At 46.4% G+C, this 26,322-nt stretch overlaps 2 protein-coding genes across 3 annotated transcripts; one reads left to right on the forward strand and one right to left on the reverse strand.

Moving 5' to 3' along the window:
- Positions 1-2,396: 2,396 nt before the first annotated feature.
- On the forward strand, positions 2,397-25,481 carry SNN (stannin). Of its 2 annotated transcripts, none has more exons than XM_069734050.1 (2): positions 2,397-2,507; positions 21,001-25,481. In XM_069734050.1, the coding sequence occupies exon 2, from the start codon at positions 21,061-21,063 to the stop codon at positions 21,322-21,324; it is 264 nt and encodes an 87-aa protein (XP_069590151.1). In that variant the 5' UTR covers positions 2,397-2,507; positions 21,001-21,060; the 3' UTR covers positions 21,325-25,481. The 2 variants fall into 2 exon arrangements, with proteins under 2 accessions (XP_069590151.1, XP_069590152.1); XM_069734051.1 differs by lacking the exon at positions 2,397-2,507 and adding an exon at positions 12,533-12,636.
- On the reverse strand, positions 16,494-19,790 carry LOC138646123 (glycine-rich extracellular protein 1-like). Its single transcript, XM_069735586.1, has 2 exons — positions 18,328-19,790; positions 16,494-16,512 (listed from the first exon to the last, which is right to left on the reverse strand). The coding sequence occupies exons 1-2, from the start codon at positions 19,788-19,790 to the stop codon at positions 16,494-16,496; spliced, it is 1,482 nt and encodes a 493-aa protein (XP_069591687.1).
- Positions 25,482-26,322: the final 841 nt, after the last annotated feature.

The raw sequence follows: 26,322 nt of genomic DNA on the forward strand, positions 1-26,322 counted from the left end.
ACACGCCCACCTGACCAGACCAGCCTGATTGACAGGCGAAAACGGCGACTTTGGTAATGTATTTCTCAGCATACATGGGGAATCAGGGTACACTACATACACTATAGTAACACACAGCGCAGGCCCTATTTAACAGTATTTATAGCTCAATCTCAAAAAACGGGGTGACAGGTTCCCTTTAATGCTATATTAGGAGTTGTTTTTACCCTATGAATTTGTTTTTTCTGAAATAAATTGTCGCACCCTATAAGTCGCACCCTGTGTTGTACTGACCCTATATGTCACACCCTGTGTTGTACTGACACTATATGTCGCACCTTGTGTCGTACTGACCCTATATGTCGCACCTTGTGTCGTACTGACCCTATATGTCGCACCCTGTGTCATACTGACCCTATATGTCGCACCCTGTGTCGTACTGACCCTATATGTCGCACCCTGTGTCATACTGACCCTATATGTCGCACCCTGTGTCGTACTGACCCTATATGTCGCACCCTGTGTCGTACTGACCCTATATGTCACACCCTGTGTTGTACTGACCCTATATGTCGCACCCTATGTGTCGTACTGACCCTATATGTCGCACCCTGTGTCATACTGACCCTATATGTCGCACCCTGTGTCGTACTGACCCTATATGTCGCACCCTGTGTCATACTGACCCTATATGTCGCACCCTATGTGTCGTACTGACCCTATATGTCGCACCCTGTGTCGTACTGACCTTATATGTCGCACCCTGTGTCGTACTGACCCTATATGTCGCACCCTGTGTCGTACTGACCCTATATGTCGCACCCTATGTGTCGTACTGACCCTATATGTCGCATCCTGTCGCACTGACCATATTTCGCACCCTGTGTCGTACTGACCCTATATGTCGCACCCTGTGTCGTACTGACCCTATATGTCGCACACTATGTGTCGTACTGACCTTATATGTCGCACCCTGTGTCGTACTGACCCTATATGTCGCATCCTGTCGCACTGACCATATGTCGCACCCTGTGTCGTACTGACCCTATATGTCGCACTGTGTCGTACTGACCCTATATGTCGCACCCTGTGTCTTACTGACCCTATATGTCGCATCCTGTCGCACTGACCATATGTCGCACCCTGTGTCGTACTGACCCTATATGTCGCACTGTGTCGCACTGACCGTATATGTCGCACCCTGTGTCGTACTGACCCTATATGTCGCACTGTGTCGCACTGACCGTATATGTCGCACCCTGTGTCGTACTGACCCTATATGTCGCATCCTGTCGCACTGACCATATGTCGCACCCTGTGTCGTACTGACCCTATATGTCGCACACTATGTGTCGTACTGACCTTATATGTCGCACCCTGTGTCGTACTGACCCTATATGTCGCACTGTGTCGTACTGACCCTATATGTCGCACCCTGTGTCGTACTGACCCTATATGTCGCACCCTATGTGTCGTACCGACCCTATATGTTGCACCCTGTGTCGTACTGACCCTGTATGTCGCACCCTGTGTCGTACTGACCCTATATGTCGCACCCTGTGTCGTACTGACCCTATATGTCGCACCCTGTGTGTCGTACTGACCCTATATGTCGCACCCTGTGTGTCGTACTGACCCTATATGTCGCACCCTGTGTCGTACTGACCCTATATGTCGCACCCTGTGTCGTACTGACCCTATATGTCGCACCCTGTGTGTCGTACTGACCCTATATGTCGCACCCTGTGTCGTACTGACCCTATATGTCGCACCCTGTGTCGTACTGACCCTATATGTCGCACCCTATGTGTCGTACTGACCCTATATGTCGCACCCTATGTGTCGTACTGACCCTATATGTCGCACACTATGTGTCGTACTGACCTTATATGTCGCACCCTGTGTCGTACTGACCCTATATGTCGCACTGTGTTGTACTGACCCTATATGTCGCACCCTGTGTCGTACTGACCCTATATGTCGCACCGTGTCGTACTGACCCTATATGTCACACCCTGTGTCGTACTGACCCTATATGTCGCACCCTGTGTCGTACTGACCCTATATGTCGCACCCTGTGTGTCGTACTGACCCTATATGTCGCACCCTGTGTCGTACTGACCCTATATGTCGCACCCTGTGTGTCGTACTGACCCTATATGTCGCACCCTGTGTGTCGCAGACATTCTCAGCTGTTTCTCTTTCTATATATCGCAATTTAAATTGAATTCGTTTCTCAGGCTGCACGGCAGGTCACGTGCTCTCTGCGTCACGTGATCTCAGCTGGCTCCCAGTTGCTACGTTGCCCCCCTCCCTGCAGCTGTCGCTATGCTTGAAGTCTGTGATTGGTGGATTGTTTCGTCTGACGTAAGCGCAGTTTATAAGTAGGGGGGTCTCGTTATGCTAATTAGACCAGCGCGGAGCAGGGCTGTGGTGAGAGCTCGGAGGATGCGGCTCTGCAGCCCAGTCTGAGCCCGCCGGGAGAGCTGAAGGACGGCCGTGCTAGTTCCGCTGCAGCCCGGAAGACGGTAAGAGCCCGCTGCATATACTGTGTGTATATATACCGGCCCGAGCGCTATCTCTGTGGTAGACATACATAGGCTGGCACTATACAGAGCAGCCTGTGCCACAGGAGGGCAGCAGTGAGGGGGGCAATGGTGCTCGGTCGTGGGGTCCTGGCAGCATGCAGTGTCTGGCTCCTGACAGGAGAGAGGCGTCACACAGTGCCATGGTGGTAGATGGAAGGTGTGTGTGCAGTGTGAGGGCATCAATGGGGGCACTGAGCCCACGGGGTGCGCGTCTGTGGTGGAGGGGGTGCACGATTGGTAGAGGGGGTACACGATTGGTAGAGGGAGTGCGCGACTGTGGTGGAGGGGGTGCACGACTGGTGGAGGGGGTGCACGACTGAGGCTGAGGGGGTGCACGACTGGTGGAGGGGGTGCGTGACTGTGGTGGAGGGGGTGCACGACTGGTGGAGGGGGTGCACGATTGGTAGAGGGGGTGCGCGACTGTGGTGGAGGGGGTGCGTGACTGTGGTGGAGGGGGTGCGCGACTGTGGCGGAGGGGGAGCGTGACTGTGGTGGAGGGGGTGCACGACTGGTGGAGGGGGTGCGTGACTGTGGTAGAGGGGGTGCGCGACTGTGGTGGAGGGGGTGCGCGACTGTGGTGGAAGGGGGGAAAACGACTGGTGGAGGGGGTGCACGACTGGTGGAGGGGGTGCGTGACTGTGGTGGAGGGGGTGCACGATTGCTGAGGGGGTGCGCGACTGTGGTGGAAGGGGTGCGGGGGGTGCGCGACTGTGGTGGAGGGAGTGCACGATTGGTGAGGGGGTGCGTGACTGTGGCGGAGGGGGTGCACGATTGGTGAGGGGGTGCGTGACTGGCGGAGGGGGTGCACGATTCGTGAGGGGGTGCGTGACTGGTGGAGGGGGTGCACGATTGGTGGAGGGGGTGCACGATTGGTGGAGGGGGTGCACGAATGGTGAGGGGGTGCGCGACTGTGGCGGAGGGGGTGCACGATTGGTGAGGGGGTGCGTGACTGTGGTGGAGGGGGTGCGCGACTGTGGTGGAGGGGGTGCGCGACTGTGGTGGAGGGGGTGCACGACTGTGGTGGAGGGGGTGAGGGGGGTGCGCGACTGTGGTGGAGGGGGGTGCGCGACTGTGGCGGAGGGGGTGCGTGAGGACGGCACATCTCCCTGTCTCCGGGGTCTGAAGGTTCTGGAATATTTCAGCACCTTGCGGACGGGTTGGCGGATTTCTCTGGCGTGTCTCTGGGCGGACGGTTGCCGTGGACTGCGCTGCACGCTCCAGGACGCGTTTCAGGGCACGTCTAATCCCGATACATGCAGGCACATGGGCTCTGAGGCAGCTGTCAGCGGGATGTGTGATCTGGTGCAGGGACGTATAATGCCTTTCAGGTCCGTGTAGATTCCTTGTCTGGGATTTCAGGCTTCCAGATTGTTCCCATTTCTTCGGGGGCGATAGCAGGAATGTGCGATGCGGGATTTCCTCGGGATCCAGTTACAATCTGCGATGTGAGCGGAGGCTGTGTAATGCTGAGCTCTGCTGCTGGCCTCCATCTGCTTCTACTACGGGATTTTGGTCTAGATCTGCCATTTTACTTAAAACTGTCGTCATAGTATGAAAAGGCAAAATTTGTTTCCTAGCAACCGCACTCATCGTTTATTACAGAAGGGTCAGTAACTTAATATATGTGGAAGCGGAATAGAAATGAAAACTGTTGTCACTTAGGTTTTAATGAAACATAAATGTATTTACTATCATAAAGAGAGAAGAAATAACAGAAATACGCGATCGCTAAAGAAATCTGAATTATTGAATCAGGTTGGATCAGTGTACAGTTATCATTCTGTAACTGTCCTCTTCCCCCACAAAATATTTCATAGGACCAGTAGATGTCAATCCTCTATTTTGCAAACCACTCTTTTGGATCAGGTTCCTCATCTGCATTCTGCCAGCACTATACCTGCTGGAACCTCCCTTTTCTTCCACGCATGCATTACATTGCCCTCTGTCTAATGATTTGCTTGTCTGAAATGGCCGGGGCATATTTTTCTTTCCTTTGAATCTTGCTTCCAGGTTATGATTGGCCAGGATCATACAGGGGGAAGAAGTACACGCCCCCTGTAAATACTAACTGATAACATTCACTTTAAACAAAAAAAAAAGTTAACTCATTAGGTGCCAAATACTTTAATTCCTAATATCTCCATAACAAAGAAGGGAAATTAAATAACAAAGTTTTATTCCACTCTGCAACAACTGTTACATTGTGTCCAGTTCAATGTTTCAACAAGCAAATGTGGTAATGGGTCTTTTTTTACATCTGCATAACAAGTTCAGTAAAATTGTAGAGGAGTTGCATTGCACTGGGTGACATGGAGTTAATCTCTGTGCAGAGCACATGTTGTCACACATTGGAAGTGCTGAGTGGAGCTTCTATAGTAAGGTGCAAGAAGACTCCGCTTTTCCTCCACCATCACTGTATGGCACCCAATGTAAACAGATTACTAGGGCAAACTCCTTTTCCCCCTGAACCCTCTTATATGTGTATGTAATGTGTAGTGTAAGTGTGTTGCGTTACTTTCCAGTGCCATTCCTGTCCTCCTCGATCACTTGACCTGAAATCCGACTTTATGAAAATACTAGATGGTGGCCCGATTCTAACGCATTGGTTATTCTAGAATATGTATGTATATAGCAGCCACGTAGTATATAGCACAGGCCACGTAGTATATAGGAGTACTACGTGGCCTGTGGTATATACCATGTGGCTGCTGTATACATACATACATATTGTAGAATACCCAATGCGTTAATATAGGCCACGTAGTATATAACACAGCCAACGTAGTATATAACACAGCCAACGTAGTATATAACACAGCCCACACAGTCTATAACACAGCCCACGTAGTATGTAACACTGGCCACGTAATATATAGCGAGCCCACATAGTATCTATCTAACAGTGGCCACGTAGTATATAGCGCGCAGTGTAGAACACAGCCACGTAGTATATAACACTGCTCACGTAGTATATAGCAGCCATGTAGTATATAACGCAGCCCACACAGTATAGAACACAGCCCACATAGAATCTAACACTGGCCAGGTAGTATATAGCAGCCACGCGGTATCTAACACAGCCCACGTAGTATATAGCAGTGTGGGCACCATATCCCTGTTAAAAAAAAGAATTAAAATAATAAAGTTATATACTCACCCGCCGGTGGGAGCCAGCGTAGATCCAGCAAACCTCTGGCGATGCGCGCGGCTGCCGCCATCTTGCGTTCCCAGGATGCATTGCGAAATTACCCAGATCACTTAGTGGTCTTGCAAGACCGCTAAGTCTTCTGGGTAATTTCGCAATGCATGTCTGGGACCGGATGCTGGCGGCAGGCGCGAGCGCATCGTCGGACTACGGAAGGTGAGAATAGCAGGTTTTCTGTTTTTTTTAAATTATTTTTAACATTAGATCTTTTTACTATTGATGCTGCATAGGCAGCATCAATAGTAAAAACTTGGTCACACAGGGTTAATAGCGGCGGAAACGGAGTGAGTTACCCACGGCATAACGCGGTCCGTTACCGCTGGCATTAACCCTGTGTGAGCGGTGACTGGAGGGGAGTATGGAGCGGGTGCCGGGCACTGACTGCGGGGAGTATGGAGCGGGCGCTGACTGCGGGGAGTATGGAGCGGGCGCTGACTGCGGGGAGTATGGTGCGGGCGCTGACTGCGGGGAGTATGGAGCGGGCGCCGACTGCGGGGGAGTATGGAGGGACTAATCGGACTGTGGCCATCGCTGATTGGTCGCGGCAGCCATGACAGGCAGCTGGTGAGACCAATCAGTGACTTGCATTTCCATGACAGACAGAGGCCGCAACCAATGAATATCCGAGCCAGACAGAAATAAAGACAGGACAGACGAAGTGACCCTTAGGCAATTATATAGTAGATACAGTTTGTATTGTGAAATCTCGAGAGATCCACTGCATGTCCACAGGTTCTTGATTTGAGTTCCAAGACCCTGTTCTGGGGGTCCTCACAGTAAGTGCAGCTTTACAAGAAACTGCTTGCTCAGGGAATGGTGCGCCTGATTTTGGAACCTTGTTAGATGTTTCTGTTCCTTGTAAGTATGCACTACTAGGTTAAGAAGCCTTAGATTATGCAGTCTTGTTTACGGTGAGCATGTGGCAGGTGATGGTCCCAGGAGGTGACACATGAGAAGAGTCAGCCCATGACAAATAACAAGCAGAGACTTGTGATGAAGAAGAAAACAACTTGTATCAACTGAAGTTCCTATAGGTGATAATCCCTGGTGAGACAATATCTCTTCTCAAACTGGAATAATAAGACATGTAATCTTTATATAGGGGCTAAAAGGGATCTGCCTGGTCTCCTGACATATCTGTTGGAATAAATACTTCTTTTCCCCGTGTTATAACAATTATGAAGCAAGTTTACAAATGTTTTTTTTCCTACTACCAGTTTATGAAAATATTGACAACAGGATGTAATCAGTTGAGATAGGTGGACGGGAAACTTAAGTGTGTAATTTATACGGCTACTGTACTTTGATACAAGGAAATGTAACACCTAGTTTATTCATAAATATCCAGGAGGAATAACTGAGGAACATCTCAACAGTTACATGAAAATATGCATCTGAATTATTTCAATGGAAAACAAGTGTTTACTAAAGCAGTCATATGTTAGTAATAGTGTAAGGTTTTCTTTAACAATGCCTGAAAGCCCCTGGATCATTTGTTGCAGCATATAACCCAAACTATGGAAAAGGCTTTCCTGATCTATCAGGATCTGATAGATTAATTGGTAGAAGTATGTCCTTCCTAGCCTTGGACCCCCTTCACACTTGTATACATAGATCAGTATTGTTCATCATTACTTTGAAACATAAAGGAGGAGACACAAATGGAGAGATTTGCTCCTCTTCTATATTTTCCTGGCATTAGCTTGCAAATACTGGTGCAAAATGCTGACTATAATGTGGGAGTATGAGTGGCCTGATTCTGCGCTTGGAGTCGTCCATAGCAGCTTTAGATTTGTTTGGTAGATTTGGCTTTCTAGGACAGTCCGCAGGTAATTAAATGAGAAGGATCAAAGCACAAGGTAATATGAAATGTGCAGACACTTATATAAGATGTACGAGTAAATGAAATAAAAATATAGTATATGAGTAGGTAAATAGGTCTTTTTGCATCAGTCCGGTAAATGCATGCAAACTCGCTATCAGAAAATAACCAGATAACCAGCAGAGAAAACACAGAAAAAAGTTAAGACATGGATAATTAGTATTAAAATAGTAACCTTTATTAATCAAGAATGACGGTGGTGAGGTGGGCAAACAGCAAGAGAGGGTGCACATAGATAAAAAACAATAGAAAGGTAATGTATAATTACTGTGTAAAACAGTGGTAAAAACAAGGAGAAACTGCCACACAGTGAGGGAAGAGAAGCGTGTGATGCAAATGATGGTGTATAATGAACCAAGGATCAAAGTAGTAAAATAGTGGGGACTCAGGTAGTCATGTAATTAAAGATACCGTATATACTCAAGTATAAGCCGACCCCCCTAATTTTGCCACAAAAAACTGGGAAAACTTATTGACTCGAGTATAAGCCTAGGGTAGTAAATGCAGCAGCTACCGGTGAATTTCAAAAATAAAAATAGATGCTCCATACCGTTCATTATTGCCCCATAAGATGCTCCATAGAAAGCTGTGCCATGTAGAATGCTCTGCACCGTTGATTATGGCCCCATAGATGCTCCATAGAAAGCTGTGCCATATAGAATGCTCTGCACCGTTCATTATGGCCCCATAGATGCTCCATAGAAAGCTGTGCCCCATATAGAATGCTCTGCACCGTTCATTATTGCTCCATAGAAAGCTGTGGCCCATATAGAATGCTCTGCACCGTTGATTATGGCCCCATAGATGCTCCATAGAAAGCTGTGCCCCATATAGAATGCTCTGCACCGTTCATTATTGCTCCATAGAAAGCTGTGGCCCATATAGAATGCTCTGCACCGTTGATTATGGCCCCATAGATGCTCCATAGAAAGCTGTGCCCCATATAGAATGCTCTGCACCGTTGATTATGGCCCCATAGATGCTCCATATAAAGCTGTGCCCCATATAGAATGCTCTGCACCATTCATTATTGCTCCATAGAAAGCTGTGCCCCATATAGAATTCTCTGCACCGTTCATTATGGCCCCATATAGAATGCTCTGCACCGTTCATTATGGCCCCATAGATGCTCCACATAAAGCTGTGCCATATATATTGCTCTGCACCGTTCATTATGGCCCCATAGATGCTCCATATAAAGCTGTGCCATATAGAATGTTCTGCACCGTTCATTATGGCCCCATAGATGCTCCATATAAAGCTGTGCAATATATAATGCTCTGCACCGTTCATTATGGCGCCATAGATGCTCCTTATAAAGCTGTGCCATATATAATGCTCTGCACCGTTCATTATTGCCCCATGGATGCTCCTTATAAAGCTGTGCCATATATAATGCTCTGCACCGTTCATTATGGCCCCATAGATGCTCCATATAAAGCTGTGCAATATATAATGCTCTGCACCGTTCATTATTGCCCCATGGATGCTCCTTATAAAGCTGTGCCATATATAATGCTCTGCACCGTTCATTATGGCCCCATAGATGCTCCATATAAAGCTGTGCAATATATAATGCTCTGCACCGTTCATTATGGCCCCATAGATGCTCCATATAAAGCTGCGCCCCATATAGAATGCTCTGCACCGTTCATTATGGCCCCATAGATGCTCCATATAAAGCTGTGCAATATATAATGCTGCTACTGCTGCAATAAAAAAAAAATCACATACTCACCTCTCTTCGCTCAGGGCACCGGCGCTTTCAATATTTACCTGCTCCTCGTGTGGCTCCGTCTCCAGCACTGACGCTCAGCAGAGGGCGTGCACTGACTACGTCACCGCGCCCTCTAACTTGAGCGTCACTGCCAGAGGACGCTGCAGACGGAGCCGCACCGGAGCGAGGAGCAGGTAAATATCGCGCTGCGCTCCCCGTATACTTACCTGCTCCTGGCGTGGTCCCTGCAGTTCCTGGCTTCCCCGGCGCTGCATCTTCTTACTGTATTGAGCGGTCACAGTTACTGCTCATTTACAGCAATTAATATGCGGCTCCTCCCCTATGGGAGGTGGAGCTGCATATTAATTTCTGTAATGAGCGGTACCATGTGACCACTCAGTACAGGAAGAATCTGCAGCGCCGGGGAAGCCAGGGACTGCAGGGACCGCGCCGGGAGCAGGTAAGTATAATTACACAGCCCTCGCTCCTCCTCCCCTGCTGACCTCCCGGTATATGACTCGAGTATAAGCCGAGAGGGGGACTTTCAGCCCAAAAAAATGGGCTGAAAATCTCGGCTTATACTCAAGTATATACGGTATGTATGCACTGAGCTGTAGTGTCATCATGTACCTGAGTGATAGCGAAGGCTTTAGGAGTTTCTGCTATCAGTTGGGTACATTATGGATGTAGGATCCCCACTGATCTAATGTTAATGAACTATCCTAAGTATAGGTCAACAATCCCTTTAAATAAATGGCGTGCAGACAATAAATAGAGGCCTTAAGTACACTGGTAAATAGGAGCCTGTACATCTTTTTCATTTAAAAAATGACAAAAAGGAAAATGGATCGATGCAAAAGTCTGTGCACCTTTTGAGATTTGTGTGCTCAAATAACTTTGACCAAGTTTCCAGACCTTAATTAGCTTGTTAGGGTTATGGCTTATTCACTATCATAGTTAGGAAAGGCCAGATGATGCAAATTTCCCAGCTTCATAAAAACTCGGCCTCCTCTAAGCTTGCACCAAAAAAATGCACTCTGAAAATGGTGGAGGCCCACAAAGCAGGAGAAGGTAAAGCATTTTCAAGTTGACCTTTCCTTAGATAAAAACATAATTAAGAAATGGCAGATAAAAGAAAACTTTGGGAGACCGAAATAAGGTCTGGAAGACCAAGCAAAATTTCAGTGAGCTGCTCATAGGATTGCTCGAAAGGCAAATCAGAATCCCCACTTGACTGCAAAAGACCTTCAGAAAGATTTAGCAGACTCTGGATTTGTGGTACATTGTTCTAGTGTCCAGAGACACCTGCACAAATATGACCTTCACAGAAGAGTCATCATAAGAAAACATCTCCTGCGTCCTCACCATAAAATTCAGCATTAGATATATGCAAAAGAACATCTAAACAAGCCTGATGCATATTTGAAACAAGTCCTGTGGACCAATGAGGTTAAAATAGAACTCTTTGGCCACAATGATCAAAGGTATGTGTGGAGGAAAAAGGACACAGAATTTCAGAAAAAGAATATCTTGCCAACCATTAAGCATGGGGGTGGATCAATCATACTTTTGGGGTTGTGTTGCAGCCAATGGCACGAGGAACATTTCATGAGTAGAGGGAAGAATGGATTCAATGACATATCAACACATTCTTGATGCAAACCTAACACCATCTGTAAAAAGCTGAAGTTGAAAAGAGGATGGCTCCTACAAATGGATAATGATCCTAAACACACATCAAAATACACAATAAGCTACTTCAAAAGGTGCAAGCTGTAGGCTTTTCAATGGCCCTCACAGTCCCCTGATCTAAACATCATTGAAAATCTGGCTAGACCTCAAAATAGCAGAGCATGCAAGACAACCCATGAATTTCACAGAAGTGGAAGAATTTTCCAAGGAAGAATGGATGAAAATCTCCCAAACAAGAAAAGAAAGATTCTTCTCTGGCTACGAAAAGTATTTACAAGTTTAGATACTTGTTAAAGGAGGTGCAGGGTGCCCAAACTTTTGCATCGGCCCATTTTTCTTTTTTGCAATTTTTAAAATGTCAAAGGTGAATATATAATATATATATATCCTAAAATACAAAAGAAATGTCATCTTTAACTTTGGGCCTTTTATAGATCACTAGATGGTGGCCCGATTCTAACGCTTCGGGTATTCTAGAATATGCATGTCCACGTAGTGTATTGCCCAGCCACGTAGTGTATTGCCCAGCCACGTAGTGTATTGCCCAGCCAGGTTTGTCACAGTTTAAAAAATAAACATATACTCATCTTTCCGAGGGCCCCTTGTAGTCCACGGCAGCTTCTGGTCCCAGGATTGGTATGAGCGCAGGACCTGTGATGACGTTGCGGTCACATGACTGTGAGGTCATGGCAGGTCCTTCTCCCATACCAGTTTTGCCACCAGAACCTGCAACGGAAGATGGCGGCCGGCGCGAGCGACTACGGAGGGTGAGTACAACAGGTTTTTTTTTATTATTATTTTTAACATTACATTTTTTAGTATTCATGCTGCATAGGCAGCGTCAATAGTAAAAAGTTGGGGACACACAGGGTTAATAGCGGCGGTAACGGAGTGCGTTACCCACGGCATAACGCGGTCCGTTACCGCCGGCATTAACCCTGTGTTAGCGGTGACTGGAGGGGAGTATGCGGGCGACAGGCACTGACTGCGGGGAGTAAGGAGTGGCCATTTTCTTCCGGACTGTGCCCGTCACTGATTGGTCGTGGCAGCCATGACAGGCAGCTGGCAAGACCAATCAGCGAATGAATAACCGTGACAGACAGACAGAAGGACAGACGGAAGTGACCCTTAGACAATTATATAGTAGATTTCACATTCAACTTGCTTAAAGTTAATCTGTCACCCCCTATGACCTATTGATATGGGCATACAGGTAATAGAGATGTTAAATTAGTCCTACCTGTATGCCTCATATTAATGGTCTTGTTGTGGAGAAATATTATATTCTTTCCTTATGTTAATGATTTCTTTCAGGCTCTGGGGCATGAGGTGCCTGTACGAAATCCCTGCCACCTCTGCACTATAATACTACTTCCCTCCCGTGCACGTCAGTTACGGCCCCGGATTCCCTCGCCTGCGCCCTGCACTCCCTCCACAATCTGTACCTTTTCATCCCTTCTATGGGCACTACATCCAGGGATCTACTGCATCCAGGGATCTTCTGCACAGGTGCAGATTTGTAGACCTGTTTGAGGCGTGCTTGAGACTGAACAAGAGAAGTGACCAATAAGAGGTATTTTTTTAATCAATATATTACAAAGTGTCTTCTCCGTTAGATCTATTGATTTATTAAAAAATTAAATCTAAAAATGAAAGTACAGTTCGTATTTAAACAATGTGCTGGGGAAAGCGCTGAACCTACAGTTTTCCTCCTTTCTTTTCCTTAGTAAGGTTGGTAGCCGATATGTGGCAGGCAGTCATGTTTTATTTATCCATCTGAGCAGATTTCTAGCTTTCCCAGGCTTTGAGTAATTGTCAGCACTGCTTCACTTTTGCAGTATTGAGAAGACAGATGCGTTTGTCACTGCGGAGGGAAGTGACTGAGCAGCCGAGGGTCCGCTCACCCAGCTTACAATGGAATTTTCCACTGATTAAACACTGGTGTTTTGGACATGAGCCACATAGCGTAGACAGCCCCCTCTGTGTATGTTACACTGAAGTAATAACCTGGATCACATGCTGTATTCTGACAGATAAAATATCCAATAAACTACCGTAATAAAGGAGGATTTAGACTGTTGCACTTCCTGAGAACAGGACATATCGTACATGGCGGCTCCACTTTCATTGGAATTTTCCTTTTTAAGTTAATAATTCCTTGAACTTCCTAAAATTCAGCTCATCATTTTGTTGAAAGGAACCTGCCAAAAGGATTCCGGCCCCCAAACCACTCAAGATCTATGCAAGACAGTGATGGGTTCGCAGTGATGACAGAGATTCGGCATAAATAAGAAAAATAACTTTGCTTAATTTTAACCGCTGTAAGAAGTCACATGAGGATCTGCCCTCCGTAGCTGCCTGGTTAGCCCCCACTCCTCGTGGTTTGATGTCCTGCAGGCTGGGTATGGCATCATATGGCGTAGATGAAGGCAGAGGCATTATAGCTTCCTTCATCTGAAGCCATGTGGGGTGGTTTGTGATGATGTCCCCGGGCTTTAGGGCTGGGAGGAACACTGGAAGTCTTGATCTACATTGCGATTACTTGTTCTTAAGGTACCGTTACACTAAACGACTTACCAACGATCATGTCCAGCGATACGACCTGGCCGTGATCATTGGTAAGTCGTTGTGTGGTCGCTGGGGAGCTGTCACACAGACAGCTCTCTCCAGCGACCAACGATCAGGGGAACGACTTCAGCATCGTTGAAACTGTCTTCAACGATGCCTAAGTCCCCGGGTAACCAGGGTAAACATCGGGTTACTAAGCGCAGGGCCGTGCTTCGTAACCCGATATTTACCCTGGTTACCATTGTAAAAGTAAAAAAAAAAGAAATAACAGTACATACTCACATTCCGATGTCTGTCACGTCCCCCGTCGTCAGCTTCCCTGCACTGTGTCAGCGCCGACCGTAAAGCAGAGCACAGCAGTGACGTCACCGCTGTGCTCTGCTTTCCGGCCGGCGCTGACAGCCAGTGCAGGGAAGCTGACGACGGGGGACGTGACAGACATCGGAATGTGAGTATGTACTGTTTTTTCTTTTTTTTTTTACTTTTACAATGGTAACCAGGGTAAATATCGGGTTACTAAGCGCGGCCCTGCGCTTAGTAACCCGATGTTTACCCTGGTTACAAGTGAACACATCGCTGGATCGGCGTCACACACGCCGATTCAGTGATGACAGCGGGTGATCAGCGGCCAAAAAAAGGTCCTGATCATTCCCCACGACCAACGATCTCCCAGCAGGGGCCTGATCGTTGGTCGCTGTCACACATAACGAGATCGTTAGCGGGATCGTTGCTACGTCACAAAAAGCGTGACGTTGCAACGATATCGTTAACAAAATCGTTATGTGTGAAGGTACCTTTAATGGTGTAACTTTACATGGTGCACCAAAGTTCTAATAGCTGAGCGATAAGAAGACCCCAGTGTTCTAAATCACACACTGCAAATATTTGAGGAGTTGCCCCCATCCCATCTGTAGAAACAGCACTACTCTTGGTTTTTGGGTTGTGTTGAATGATACTGAGCTACAATATGTTGCATGGTCCATGGACTTGAATGGTGTCTCTTCTGGGGGGAAAAAGTATCCTTTCTATGTAATGTCATATACCTCCTTTAGGTCTGTTTAGGGTAAAGCATGTCCAAAAGACAACATACATGAGTGGTGATTTTTGTAGTAGCTGGAGAGTCACAGGTTGGGAGGACAGTGGCGCTCTCTTCCTCCCTGTCTTTATAATGGGTGTAGAGAAGGAGCTGCTGCATGTCAGGTGGGACGGTTACAGTGCTGATACAGCCATAATGAAATGTACCATCCTATTAAAACAGGACACTTGTGCTATACCTGCCTGTTCCAAAACAGACGTTTGCAAAAAACGTATCAACCAAATACCCTGTTTTTTACATCTTTTACTAGCACTTGCGGATTACTGCAACATTTTTTCAAACTGAGTGTTTTTGGTTTTACTATTCTCTTTTGTGTCTTCAGGTTTCTTGGTGGTGTGTGAACATGATCATACAGACTTGTTCACTGTGCAAGTAGCCCATGTGTTCCTGTTTCCAAGATATGTTACAAGTAGATTCCCATGTGGTGGTGTTCTTCACATATAATGCCCAATTTAAAGGTTGGCGCTACCATGATCAGATTTGGCTGAAGGTAAAGAACTAAGTAAGGCCTCATCTAGACCTTTGCGAAAAACAGATTGTTTTGGACTTTGATCAGAATTTTTGGTTTGAGTGTCATCAGTTTTTCTCGTACGTGGAGAAAAATAAGCTTCACCTTCTCCTTTCTGACAGTCCATGAAAATCGGACTGCACTCGGAAGTCATCCGAGTGCAGTCCGATAAACCCCCCCCCCCCCCCCCAGACCCTTAGACTTGTGTTATTGATTTTGATCTGACCCTCAGTCCACAAAAAAATCACGGACATGTAAATGGCCCCATAGACTATCACAGGTATGAGTGTGATCTGTGAAAAAAACATGTCTGAGGATATTGGATGTCTGAATGAGCTCTTAGAGATGGCACGGAATCTAACTTGTGTGTATGGTATGTAAAAGCCCAGTACTCGCTACATGCTTTCTAAGGCTTATAGTCAATTACCGCTCACTACTGGATGTATTGATTTTTTTTTTTTCTGCAGTTAAAACGTAAGAGGTGTAGAATATTGATTCTGGGGTAATCTAAAGCTGTGGTTTCCATGTATATAATGAATTACTTCCAGGATTCTAAGGAGCTGTGAGGTTGTTTTTTTATTCATGCAGTGAGGATCTTGATGCATGTATTACTCTCATCCTTACAGGAATGTGTATATGTATGGAGTCAAAACAAAACATAATCTGTTCTATCCAAGAATTACACATTATAAATAAACCTTTGAAATAGAGCTTTTTTTTTATAGGTATTTGCTACATCACCCTACAGGCCTTCCCATGCCGACTTGTGTAACACCTATATTAAAAAATCATACAACTTTTTACATCCATGCAACAGGGCTATGGGCAGTGAGCCTATCCTCAGACTCACCACTTTCCCCGACTCCACAGCACTGATCACTACTGAGCATGTGCATAAAGTGTGGCACAGATTCATCTCTATGACTCCGACTCCATAGCACTGGTCACTACTGAGCATGTGCATAAAATGCAGAACAGATTCATCTCCATGGTTCTGACTCCACAGCACTGGTCACTACTGAGCATGTGCATAAAGTGCGGCACAGATTCATCTCTATGACTCCGACTCCATAGCACTGGTCACTACTGAGCATGTGCATAAAATGCAGAACAGATTCATCTCCATGGTTCTGACTCCACAGCACTGGTCACTACTGAGCATGTGCATAAAGTGCGGCACAGATTCATCTCCATGACTCCCGACTTCATAGTGTCGGTCACTACTGAGCATGTACATAAAGTTGAGCACAGATTCATCTCAACTAAAAGCCGAGATCCTTAGATCAGGAACAGAACAGACATTTATAGGACATTTCATAACTTTCCCAAATTGTTATGGAAACTTTTACAGCACATCCTACACTGAACCCAATGTATTATCACATGTAAAGCACCATGGAAAAAATGACGCTATAAAAATGTCTAATAATAATAATCTATATATTTAAGGATTTGGAGTCGGTCCATTTTATACCGATTTTTATACCATTTTTCTACCAATATGGAAACAGAATCCAACTCCACGACTCTGACTCCACAGCTCTGCTATGCCTTAATTCTACATAGAGAATGAGAAAATGTGCTGTACCACTTACTGTAGTGATCCCAATGTCTGATGTAGGCAAAATGGACTTTCCACTGTGTTAGAGTACTAATAGTCAGGGCTCTGGAGTCAGAAGTTTGGCTTACCAACTCCACAGCCCTGCTAATGGTGGGACAGCAGTAAATTGCAATGCTCCCATGCTTACTGCCATATCATACTTCATATAACACAATGCATGCCACATATATGCCATGTACAGTATATTACCATAACCTCTCTATAAGCACTGTATAATTACGGAATTATACTAACCCCCACATAGTGCACAATACAGTGTTCTAATGCTTGGAATAAAAAAATCACATGCAGATGGCACTCTAAGAGCACACCAGTCTCCCACAGGTCCCAGTCCATCCTAATGTTCAGATTTGTCATACCATCATTCATATTTATTATTATTATATCGGAGGGTCCACATGTTACATTGGGGGTCACCACAGCTGAAGAGCATTGGGTTTATCATGAGTTCTCCAAAGACAAGAAAGTCTTCATTAAGCCACAACATCAGCACTTGGCAAGGAAACAATGGCTATAAATCTGGATCTGTCTGCCAAGGAGCAGGACTGAAAGCTTTCCCTTCATGGCAATGAGCGGATGCAGCCCTACACGGTGTCTTGACAACTTTTTTTTTTTTTTCACGCCTGTGAATACTCTGACCTCTGACTCTTCTGCTCAGTCTTGTCTTGTCGATCTAACTCTATGAATTGCATTTTTTTAAAAAGGCCCAGAAGGCACAAAGTGATTAGAAATTGCCCCCATACACATAGCTAAGTTGGCCAAAACCTAAAAATGTTGGCCTTACCAGTTGGGCCTCTTGTATAGATCTGTCCTGAGTGACTCCCCTCGAAGAAGGATTGGCAATATTTAATTTCCGCATATTGTATCCCAGGGGTCTCAATCTCAATCAATTTTTTTTTACATTTTTGACTTGTTTAATTTTTTCAAATGGCATTAATTGTATAGGTTATGGTACAGTTATATAGCTTATGGCGATAACAAACGTGCACTTTTTGTATACTTTTGCTTGTACATAAACAGCATTTTTAGTGGCAATTTTTTTTCACACTTTAATTTGAAACTTTTTTTGGCCACCAATTTTCCTCATACAATACTGGTTAACATCCTGTAGTAATTTGCTCCATCTTTGTCTCCATCTTTCAGCAATGGCCCCCATCCTGGTTTCAGTCTTGTAGTAATATGCCCCAGCCTGGTCTCCATCTTGTAGTAATGTCCCCCAGCCTGGTCCCCATCTTGCAGCAATGGCCCCCCAGCCTGGTCCCCATCTTGCAGCAATGGCCCCCCAGCCTGGTCCACATCTTGCAGTAATGGTCCCCCAGCCGCCTGGTCCCCATCTTGCAGTAACTGTCCCCCAGCCTGGTCCCCATCTTGCAGTAACTGTCCCCCAGCCTGGTCCCCATCTTGCAGTAACTGCCCCCCAGCCTAGTCCCCATCTTGCAGTAACTGTCCCCCAGCCTGGTCCCCATCTTGCAGTAACTGTCCCCCAGCCTGGTCCCCATCTTGCAGTAACTGTCCCCCAGCCTGGTCCCCATCTTGCAGTAACTGTCCCCCAGCCTGGTCTCCATCTTGCAGTAACTGTCCCCCAGCCTGGTCCCCATCTTGCAGTAACTGTCCCCCAGCCTGGTCCCCATCTTGCAGTGACGGTCCCCCAGCCTGGTCCCCATCTTGCAGTGACGGTCCCCCAGCCTGGTCCCCATTTTGCAGTGACGGTCCCCCAGCCTGGTCCCCATTTTGCAGTGACGGTCCCCCAGCCTGGTCCCCATTTTGCAGTGACTGTCCCCCAGCCTGGTCCCCATTTTGCAGTGACGGTCCCCCAGCCTGGTCCCCATTTTGCAGTGACTGTCCCCCAGCCTGGTCCACATTTTGCAGTGACGGTCCCCCAGCCTGGTCCCCATTTTGCAGTGACGGTCCCCCAGCCTGGTCCCCATTTTGCAGGGACGGTTCCCCAGCCTGGTCCCCATCTTGCAGGGACGGTCCCCATCTTGCAGGGACGGTCCCCATCTTGCAGGGACGGTCCCCATCTTGCAGGGACGGTCCCCATCTTGCAGGGACGGTCCCCATCTTGCAGGGACGGTCCCCATCTTGCAGGGACGGTCCCCATCTTGCAGGGACGGTCCCCATCTTGCAGGGACGGTCCCCATCTTGCAGGGACGGTCCCCATCTTGCAGGGACGGTCCCCATCTTGCAGGGACGGTCCCCATCTTGCAGGGACGGTCCCCATCTTGCAGGGACGGTCCCCATCTTGCAGGGACGGTCCCCATCTTGCAGGGACGGTCCCCATCTTGCAGGGACGGTCCCCATCTTGCAGGGACGGTCCCCATCTTGCAGGGACGGTCCCCATCTTGCAGGGACGGTCCCCATCTTGCAGGGACGGTCCCCATCTTGCAGGGACGGTCCCCATCTTGCAGGGACGGTCCCCATCTTGCAGGGACGGTCCCCATCTTGCAGGGACGGTCCCCATCTTGCAGGGACGGTCCCCATCTTGCAGGGACGGTCCCCATCTTGCAGGGACGGTCCCCATCTTGCAGGGACGGTCCCCATCTTGCAGGGACGGTCCCCATCTTGCAGGGACGGTCCCCATCTTGCAGGGACGGTCCCCATCTTGCAGGGACGGTCCCCATCTTGCAGGGACGGTCCCCATCTTGCAGGGACGGTCCCCATCTTGCAGGGACGGTCCCCATCTTGCAGGGACGGTCCCCATCTTGCAGGGACGGTCCCCATCTTGCAGGGACGGTCCCCATCTTGCAGGGACGGTCCCCATCTTGCAGGGACGGTCCCCATCTTGCAGGGACGGTCCCCATCTTGCAGGGACGGTCCCCATCTTGCAGGGACGGTCCCCATCTTGCAGGGACGGTCCCCATCTTGCAGGGACGGCCCCCATCTTGCAGGGACGGCCCCCATCTTGCAGGGACGGTCCACCAGCCTGGTCCCCATCTTGCAGGGATGGCCCCCTTTGTACTGTTCTTCACATACACATTTAAAAAAGTCCTTCTCACCTGTCTTCTGCTTCCTCGGCAAACTGCGTCCTCTTCTCCTCCACAGCTGGGGCAGTGCATGGCAGTTACGCTACCCGCCCCACCATGCCATCAGCGGTCAGCCTCTGATTGGCTGCTGGCTACTATTTGTATTGTGGTGCAGAGACCTGCTCTCTGCACCGCCATACATTTCACTTGAATGTGCGGCCGTGGCCCCCTGGACCAGGACACATCGTTGCAGGAGGTCACGGGCCTGCGGACCGCATTCAGCACACGGCCTTGTGTCTGAGACCCCTGCTCTACCCTTTATCACAGCATTTAAGCTGCCGTTGGATGTTTGGCCGTGTCCTACTTGCCACTGAGCACATGCATGCTTGTCCAAATTGAGTGTGCCTTACTATGAAGTTGGGGTCAGGAGGAATAGCGGTCAACTGAATGTGACTGTCTGACAACCAGCAGGTTTACTGGATGTGTCTTGGTTTAAAAGGACAATGTACCTGAAGTAGTATGGAAACCTAAGGAAATGGGCACTGGACTTTTTAAAAACTGGTTTCATAAAGGTCTAGCACTGCACGACATTCTGTGCCGAGTGGTTGGATGGATATCTTCAGATGGCGCTCTGCCCACAATCTGTTGGCATATGATGTAGATGACCCCTCCAAACCATATGTAGGGGATGTCAATGAAAGGGAGTTGCAGGCAGAAAGGTGGAGCTGAGCGGGGGGCCGGAGACACGAATCAGACCGCTCTGCACTTTTTTCCTTGCAGGACGGCACCTTTGCAAACTATTTTTCAAAGCTATGATGTGTGCAGCTGTGGGCGATGGTTACGGGTTTACAGGGACATGTATTAAATGGCAGCATTTTATGAATGGAATTTTGAGACCTATTTACTTATAGGAGAGTATTTGTGCCAGAAATGTTCCAATCAAGGTTGTTAAAGAGAGAGCAGCCATTAATGTGCCCCGATCTGATGTCATTAGTCCGTGATGAGCATTCGTGTGAATGGCGGACTGGCCTGACGCTGCTATGTTCAGGATGGGCTGTGATCTGTTATGGAGCCTCTGGCATCATAACTGTAAATGCTATATCCAAGACATCCATGATAACCCTCATTGTGACCACGTCCATCTCTCCACCATCAGTAATTTATTCTTTTTTTCTCTTCAGAGTTTCCCATCTCATTGGATTGAAGGCTGAAGACTTGAACTTCTCCACCTAACCCCAGCCATGTCTATCATGGACCATAATCCCACCACCGGCGTGGTTACAGTCATTGTTATTCTCATCGCCATTGCAGCCCTCGGTGCCTTAATTCTGGGTTGCTGGTGTTACCTTCGTTTGCAAAAGCTCAGCCAGTCCGAGGATGAGGAAAGCATCGTTGGAGAAGGGGAGACCAAAGAGCCTTTTCTCTTGGTTCAGTATTCTGCTAAAGGGCCTCGGGTGGAGAAGAAAGTCAAGCTGACCCCCAATGGCACGGAGACACATAGCTAGGTCTCCATATCCCTCCAGCCACCATGTGTGAAGAAAGCAGAACTAATACTGTGAAAATAATAGACCCGTGTACTGTTCGGATGGCGAGATTCCGCCGTAGCAGCCCGTCTCTAGCTGACGACACTGCATGCGCGCAGTGCTTTCCTACAATCCTCCATGTTCATACCCAGTGTTACTTGAATGTGCTTTTATGGACTACATCCCCTGGAATGTGAACGTCCTCCGCCCCATCCAGTGTACATAACCTAACGTTTTTTAAAACGTCCAGCTGATTTAATATATTCATTTGCAGATGACCCAATTTAAAGGGTTGGGTTGTATTGTTTTCCATTAACCATGTCTAACCCACTGATGAATTCTTACGTAGCGAACCTGGACTTTTCTTATGGATCTACACACTACAAACTCTTGGCCTTTAGGAAGGAAAAAGGGGGTACACCATGCTGTGTTGGATTTGATGAATTTTAGCTTTATCACTGCAGTGACCCTGCCACTTCCGGTAGACCTCCAAATGGAGCCTGTGATCGGGAAGATGCCTTACAAGACGTGTGCCAGGAGGCTCCAGGAGAGGATGCGGCAGAAGAGCATTTAGAGATTTTATTTTTGTATAATGATGAAATGAGCATTTTAGATTTTCATGATGATTCCTACATTTGTATGATTGTCTTCATTGTCATAAATTATTGTCCTGATGAATAATGTACAGTGTTTTTACCTAGAACTGTCATTTCTTAGTATGTAGCGCAAAGTAAGAGTTGGCAAATGCCACTTCGGGTACCGCAATTATCCTTAATAGTCTAAAGTTGGAGTGAATTTGGTTCTTTTGGTACCAAATGACTTTCTTGATAGGCTACATTTATGTGTATCGCTAGTTAGGTTTGTACCCATCCACTAAAGAAAATTCTGTCACTTGGCCAATGTCACAATGACTTCTGTACTGGGAATGAATGGCCGATACTCTAAGGAAGCTGGAACAGGTTTGGATAGCTTATGCTATACAGGATTCTATGTCCACCTTCCAATTTTGGAGTAATTATGGACACATTTTATCATGGTCCCTCACCTAGTGGATTGGCATGAATCAAGATGCAAGCTTCTGGTTTTCTTTTGAGGTCCTTACACCCTCGTAAGACAATTTAGGCAGGCGTTGACATGATTAGATAGCCCCTTCCTGTTACCGGATGGGCTCCACTCATTTTAATGCGGATTATGCAGTCTATTAGGATGGAATTAGCAGGACAACTCAGTAGTTGAAGGGTGGATAGATGGAAATTGTTATTGATTGTCTATCCACCCCCAACAGCCATCTTCTAGGCAAAGTCATCATTCTGTTCCCTACATTGTTAGACTCTGGAATATAAGCAATGATAAAAACGCAGACTAGACTTTTTGCAATACGCTGACACTGTATGAGTTCAGGTTTAGTAATGAGCGAGTATACTCATTGCTCGGGTTTTCCCGAGCACGTTCAGGTGGTCTCCGAGTATTTGTTAGTGTTCGGAGATTTAGTTTTCATCACCTCAGCTGAATGATTTACAGCTGCTAGCCAGCCTGAGTACATGTGGGGGTTGCTAGGGAATCCCCACATGTAATCAAGAAGGCTAGTAGCTGTAAATCATTCAGCTACCGCGAAGAAAACTAAATCTGCGAGCAGTCATAAATACTCGGAGATCACCCGAGCGTTCTCTGGAAAACCCGAGCAACGAGTACACTCACTCATCACTAGTCAGGTTTGTAAGTTTTTATTAGTGATTAGCGCAAGTGCTCGTTACTCCAGTTTGCCGAGGGTGCTTGAGTGACATGTCCGAGTCCCGGCGGCTGCACGTTTCGCAGCTTGTTAAACAGCCACAAAACATGCTGGGATTGACCGTGATTGTCAGGCAATCCCCACATTTTGTGGCTATAAAATATGCAGCTGCAAGGACTGGAACAAGTCACTCGAGCACCCGTGATACTCGGTGCATACCAGAGCACCCTAGGCAACCTGGAGTAATGAGCCTTTGCACTCATCACTAGCTGTTATCTAAATCTAAAGACTGTTTTAGTTATTCGTCACCCCTATACTAAATCAGGTTTCTTTTACCTGTAATTTGATGTACACATTTCCTTTAGATTGAAATTTAAAACATGTAAAATGAAAGTGAAATATCTTATTCGGTGTGATCCTGCCACCCAGGAGCAAAGGTCTGGCGTTTCACAAACCAGTCTTGATAAAGGGCGTGCAGGAATAAGATGTGCTGTATTAATTATCAAATTAATTTTGTCAGTGGTGCTTGACTTACTAAGCCTCTCCAGAAGAAAAAGGTTATTCCAGTCCAGACCTTAGGCGTTACTTTGGCGGAGCTGCCTGAAAATGCCAAAAGTTGCTATATTTTGGCGCAACTCCAGGTTCACAAAAATGTGACTTTAAGTGTTTTGCGCTAGTTTTTATGAATTGGGGCCAAAGTGCTGGCACAAGGCTGAGATGCCATGCGATCACACTAAGTATCTAGCACATGGTGCCCACTGCCCACCAGACAGCATGGAGATAGACACTGGCACAGTCACTTAGCAAAATGTACAAATAGTACATGTCACGAGCCACATTTAATTTATTTATTTATTTTTTAAATTTTTCAGTCTTGGGCTACTTTCACACATCAGGTTTTGTTTCAGGCACAATCGGGCAAGTTGTGAAAAAAAAAAAAAACGGATATTTTTTTTTTCTCAGTTGTATTAGCGCTGGATTGCGCCTGATGGCCACACGTTTCATCCGTTTTTTCCCAGATCCGTCCAAATAGTCGCTTCCGGCGGACGGAGAAAACATCCAGATGAACATTTTTTTCGTCCAGCGAAAAAAGCGCACAGTGACGGAACTGGGCAAAATCGCGTGAAACGGACATGTGAAAAGATGAATCCGGCCTCCGAATCCGGTTTTACGACCATTTTCCATTGAAATCACGCAGATTTTCCATTCTGAGCTTTCTTTCTCTCTCTCTCTCTCTCTCTCTCTCCCCCCCACTTTTTCCAGGAAGTCAATGTAAACTCCATATTAAAACTAAAAACCGGATCTGGCAGGAAAACGGATCCGTTGCATCAGTTTTTACACCATTTGCAACGGATCCGTTTTTTCAAATATTAGCTGGATTGTTAAAGAAAAAACCTGATAAGTGAAAGTAGCAGAGAGGTACTCACATTAGACACGTTAGCGCCCATCAGTTTTGAGACCACCTTATCGTTGGTTGCTGGGCATGCATGAATTGGCCAAATTATGTGCGAAGTCTCGTTTTTTCCTAGTATCCAGAAGCCGTATTGCTATTCATAGCACAATAGAGTGCAACTTTTTTCTGTTTATTGATTTTTGGCACATGGTTAGAGGAGGCTGGGTTTTTATAAAATTGGGAGATTTGCATCACCTGGCCTTTCCTAACAATGATAGTGAACAAGTTATAACACGAACAGGCTAATTAAAGTCTGAAACTTTGCTCAAAGTTATCTGAACACACAAATCTCCAAGGGTGCCCAAACTTTTGCATTGGTCCATTTTGTAATTTTTAAAATGAAAAAATGACACTTTTCTTGCCTAAAATACTTTAGGCCTTTTTAGATATCATTTAATCAACTTGCTTAACTGTTCTCAATAACAGTAATTTTCACCAGGGGTGCCCGAACTTACACGTCAATGTATTAATGTAGTCTCTGTGCTTAATGTATGACCAGTCCTGTTAATAAATGTAGCTCACCCTATTCCAGCACGCTTGCCCAGGACTGGTGTATAAAATGCAGGTCTTAGTAAATTCCCCCACAAAAGATCGAGATCCCATGCCCCAAATGTGAACCAATGCTTTATAGACAGATGCTTTTTCTTTTTCCTCGCCAATCCATTTTCCAATGGTATTTCCTATTTACATTGAGCTCTTTGTATTAAATGACACTATTATACCTTGTAAAATAAAGTTGATTTTTGCAGGAATTCCAGTAACAATCCAGTACATTTGATAGATTAATGCCAATAGATGGTATGACCATCATGACTTCCTCCTGTAGAATTAGGATTTCCATTTGTTGGGACGTGTAGAGCGCATCTTGCAGTTCTCAGTAGTACTTAGATCTGGTTATAATTGTGCCATATGAAGACTGCAAAAAAGCCGTAACAATAAACTTACATGGAAACACAAGACTGGACCATTTCTTCACAAATGTGCGTTGTTCACGTTAAGCATTCCCTTATCCCTATTCTCCTTCTTCTGTATATAAAATATTCACATAAGCAAGAATTAAATGTACATGAAGAAACTGTCACACAAGATAAGCGTGTACTGCTATACCACTGCATGCAGAATGTGGGGCGCTTACATATAAAATACTGTAGAATTGGGCAGCTTGAGTCTAGGCTAATGCAACTGATGTGGAGACTGTTTCGCCATCTGGTCCCTCAGGAGTAGTTGTACCAATTCTGTACAGTTTTCTAGCAGGTTGCCTATTTGTTTAATCGCTATGGTTTACAATATTTAAAGGGAATATATCCATAAGATCTACCCACCTAAGCCGTTCTATACGGACATGTAGCTCAAAAGAAGCGGAATCAAATGATTCATTGATAGCTGCGATCCGATCTATTATTCCAGAGAAATCCACATTTTTCTTAATGTAAATGAGCTGTTAAGATCTATGGGCTGGACATAGATCTTCCTGAGAATCTGGTAATTCCCCCTTCCATTTAAAATAAGCTCTGGAGGCAGATTCTTGAGAAGATCTATCTGGCCGTAGTTCTCAAAGGGAACCTGTCACCAAGAATTGCAGTCCAATCTGCAGACAGCAGGTTATAGGGGCATATTGGAGCTAAGTTACTTGATATATAGTTTTTCAGATTTTTTTTTTTCTTTACTCACATGGCGCCATTAATTTCACAGCGCTTTACAGACATTATCATCACTGTCCCCATTGGGGCTGACAATCAATATCCCCTATCATTATGTGTTTGGAGTGTGAGAGGAAGCTGGAGGAAACCCTCGCAAA

The sequence above is a fragment of the Ranitomeya imitator genome, chromosome 7 (genome assembly GCF_032444005.1).
Source record: "Ranitomeya imitator isolate aRanImi1 chromosome 7, aRanImi1.pri, whole genome shotgun sequence".
Taxonomy (NCBI): Eukaryota; Metazoa; Chordata; class Amphibia; order Anura; family Dendrobatidae; genus Ranitomeya; species Ranitomeya imitator.

Excerpts from the sequence above, each read along its gene's own strand:
- LOC138646123 (XM_069735586.1), bottom strand. The coding sequence starts at position 19,790 with ATGGGGACCAGGCTGGTGGACCGTCCCTGCAAGATGGGGGCCGTCCCT.
- SNN (XM_069734050.1), top strand. The coding sequence starts at position 21,061 with ATGTCTATCATGGACCATAATCCCACCACCGGCGTGGTTACAGTCATT.